Source organism: Clupea harengus, chromosome 12, assembly GCF_900700415.2.
Source record: "Clupea harengus chromosome 12, Ch_v2.0.2, whole genome shotgun sequence".
In the NCBI taxonomy this organism is placed as follows: Eukaryota; Metazoa; Chordata; class Actinopteri; order Clupeiformes; family Clupeidae; genus Clupea; species Clupea harengus.
The window spans coordinates 12,742,368-12,745,581 of NC_045163.1; the positions used below are offsets into that span (position 1 = coordinate 12,742,368).

The 3,214-nt window shown below is 42.1% G+C and overlaps 1 protein-coding gene across 1 annotated transcript; it reads right to left on the reverse strand.

Moving 5' to 3' along the window:
* Nucleotides 1–1,656: 1,656 nt before the first annotated feature.
* On the reverse strand, nucleotides 1,657–2,574 carry LOC105903501 (leukotriene B4 receptor 1-like). Its single transcript, XM_012831305.1, has one exon. The coding sequence runs from the start codon at nucleotides 2,572–2,574 to the stop codon at nucleotides 1,657–1,659; it is 918 nt and encodes a 305-aa protein (XP_012686759.1).
* Between the last annotated feature and the right edge of the window lie 640 nt (nucleotides 2,575–3,214).

Sequence of the window (3,214 nt, forward strand, 5' to 3'; positions counted from 1 at the left end):
AAGGTCTCAAATACGGGCTCACCCCAAGGGTGTGTCCTGTCCCTCTTGGCTCTTTATTATGTACACAGACAGCTGCAGGACCTCTCCAGAGGGCAGTTGTCTTGTGAAGTTCTCTGATGACACCACCCTGTTGTCTCTCTTTTTCATGGTTCACAGTCAGATCACGGTTGTGCCCTCCCTGCCCTTTGTTAAATGGTGTAGTGCTAACTTCCTCGACGGAAGCTTAACTCTTCTTTTTGTGTTTGTGATACTGTTTTTAAGTCATTCTTCTAACTTTCTCATTTATTTGCTGGTTTAATGGGTTGCCCAATGAAAAGACAAGGACATGAAGGACAATAGCCTGAATTGTATTGTGAAGGTTTGCTCCGAGATAAATGGAGTACAGCAGAGAGACTTCTACTTCCCTTGGGAGAAACAGGTGACCGGGAAAGCAGAAGGAATTACCAGCCAATCAAGCTATGTTCTGTCCAGTGAATTCACTTTAATGACCTCTGGCTGGCGTTACAGTCTCTCTTCTGCCGAGGGAAGTGTGTATACACTCACTTTGTGACTTTGAGATCATTGTTGGCCTAACAATATAAAGGAGATGACATTTCCCCGAACATAAGAGTTCCCCATTGCCCTTCTACACATAACAATAATCAGGAGGGCAAATGTTATTTTAATGTTCTATGTGCAGGTGAAGCTACAGTACATTTGCACGGCATCTGTCAGAGAACAATGGCCGCTTTAAAGGAAGTCCAAACACAATTGGCATGAAGGTTTGTCATTTCCCTCTTGTCAGTCTTCTTTTCCGCATGAAAACATCACTGTTGCAGCTGCATTACAACATGCGATAGTACACTGCTCTGGGATTCTGAATCTGAAATTTGACAATATAACTGCCAAATTTAAGACCTCATTGGTGTGATTGAACTGAAGACATTAAGGATATTATTAAATTGACCTTTTGTGTTGTCTTTTGCTTTTGTGTTTTTAATATGTTTTATGGTTTTAACAGATGTCACATGGGTATCAAGGTATTTGGCAAATTTCTACCATCAGAAAGATGAAACGTTGATAAATAACAAACAGCAGCGAGCATTTGTTGGTTTTCTGCAATAAACGACTGAAAGTACAATGCAGGATAATGTATGCAGCACCTTCTGGTAGGATGCTCTGCTGTGTGGCATAAAATTACTGAGTACCCAGCATGCATTACTCTGTAGGAGGTGGAATTTACTTTCATTTAGTAGGGTAAGTGGGAAAACCTACATCTTTTTAATGTTTTAATTGAAGGGATGTGTGGATACTTTATTAAGGAGTGTGATGATGTGGAAAGCCCACTAATACACACACACACACAGAAATAATAATTATTTAGAATCCAGAATTATCTAGAATAGTCTTATCCCTAACTATTTGCATTTGCAGGGCTTTAAGTTCTGTCTGACATTAGTTACACTTCATTGTGTCCACCAAAATAGGTCCAATATTACTGTAAGCACTGTTGTTTTCAAGTCTATTTTACATGATTCAAAGATTTGAGAGCAATAGAAAAAGAAAGTTACACCTAGAATCACAGTGTATAAAAGACAAGTTCTAAGTATGCAATTCAAAGATGAATAAAAAAGATCCCATGCCACTAGTCCTGAGACCTGTGAGCGGTTTTGAGGTTCAGGAGGAGTCATTGGAGATCTGTGTGTTGTTGACCTCAGTCCCTGGCTGTTCATCCCGATATCTGCGATAATTGAAGGCGTACAGCAAGGGATTCACACAGCTGTTGAATAAAACGATTCCCTGAACAACTCGTCTGGGTCCCCTGAAGGCCACCCGTTGCACCAGCTTGACCGGTTCCAAGGGGGCAGCGATGATCATCACGTTGACGACGTGATATGGAATCCAGAAGATGAAAAAGGTCACCACGATGCTGGTCACCAGCACTGCCAACCTCTGATGTGACCCCAGGGCTTTGGCGCTGACCTTCTTGTGCAGACAAAGATAGGAAACCAACATTGTGCTGAATGGTACGACAAACATAGCCATCGTCTCAAGCAGAAGAACGCCCACTTTCTGCTCTTCTGACCTGAAGACCTGCTCACAGATCGGCCTGGATCCGTCCCCCGTGATGATACCGTAGGTGGCCGCAGGAGAGATGGCGAGAGCGGCAGCCAGCACCCACACAAGGCCCAACACACCACGCTCCCCTCGTCTCCCGAGCCTGGACCACTGCGGACGGTACAGGACCATCACGTACCTCTGCACGCTCATCAGGGTCACGATAAACACACTGGCGTGAACAGCAGTGAGGGTGACGAAACAGAAGAACCGGCACAAATGGAGGTCCATGGTCCAGCCGAAGAGAAGGTTGCATATCCACAGAGGCAGCATTGCCAAGCACAAGATGTCCGAGGCCGCCAGGTTCAGCATCAGTTGCAGGGTGAAGTTTGTCTTCTTGAAGTTGCGCACAAGGACCACTACAACTGCTATGTTTCCAAATATGCCCAGAAAGAAGCAGATGGCCCGAATGGCCAAGCCAGCTATCTCCCCTTTGGAAATGGGGACGATGTTTGAGCTGTTGCCTGACACATTCATGACCTCAGGAGGTAAACGAGATAATGCTTCAAATCAGGAACTTGTGGAAATATTAAAAGGAAACATACCTCTACTGGTATACTTCTCGCTCTCTCGCTCTCTCTCTCTCTCTCTCCCCTTCTCACCGCCCTATTCTCTTCTTTCTCGCTCACACATGAAAACTAAACATTATTACATGAATGTATATCAACCCGTTTAATCCCACATTTTTAAAACATGAAAATAGCTAAATCATGTATCATTATTAACCCTTTGAAATAATCATTCATTAGTTGTTGTTTTTTATCTTTCAGCGTATTTATTGTATTTCATTTTAACAACCGTATAGCAGTCATCTGATTCATTCTCAATGAATATAAAGATAACAGAATTTCGCATTGAGGTAGTCTGTAGAAAGAAAAGTAAAAAAAAAGAAACAACTATCACTATTTGCATGATTTCCACAGGCTATGATATTGCAAAACTTTTTCAGCCATCATGTGACTGATAGAGAAAACAAAAAGGTAATTATGTGGTTGCTGAATTACATGTCAATCATGTCAATCAGTCACATTTTTAACATTTTTAAAAGGTACTAAAATATCATATCAAAACATATATAGCAGAGGAATGCCAGCATCTTGTGGAATTTCAATAATTT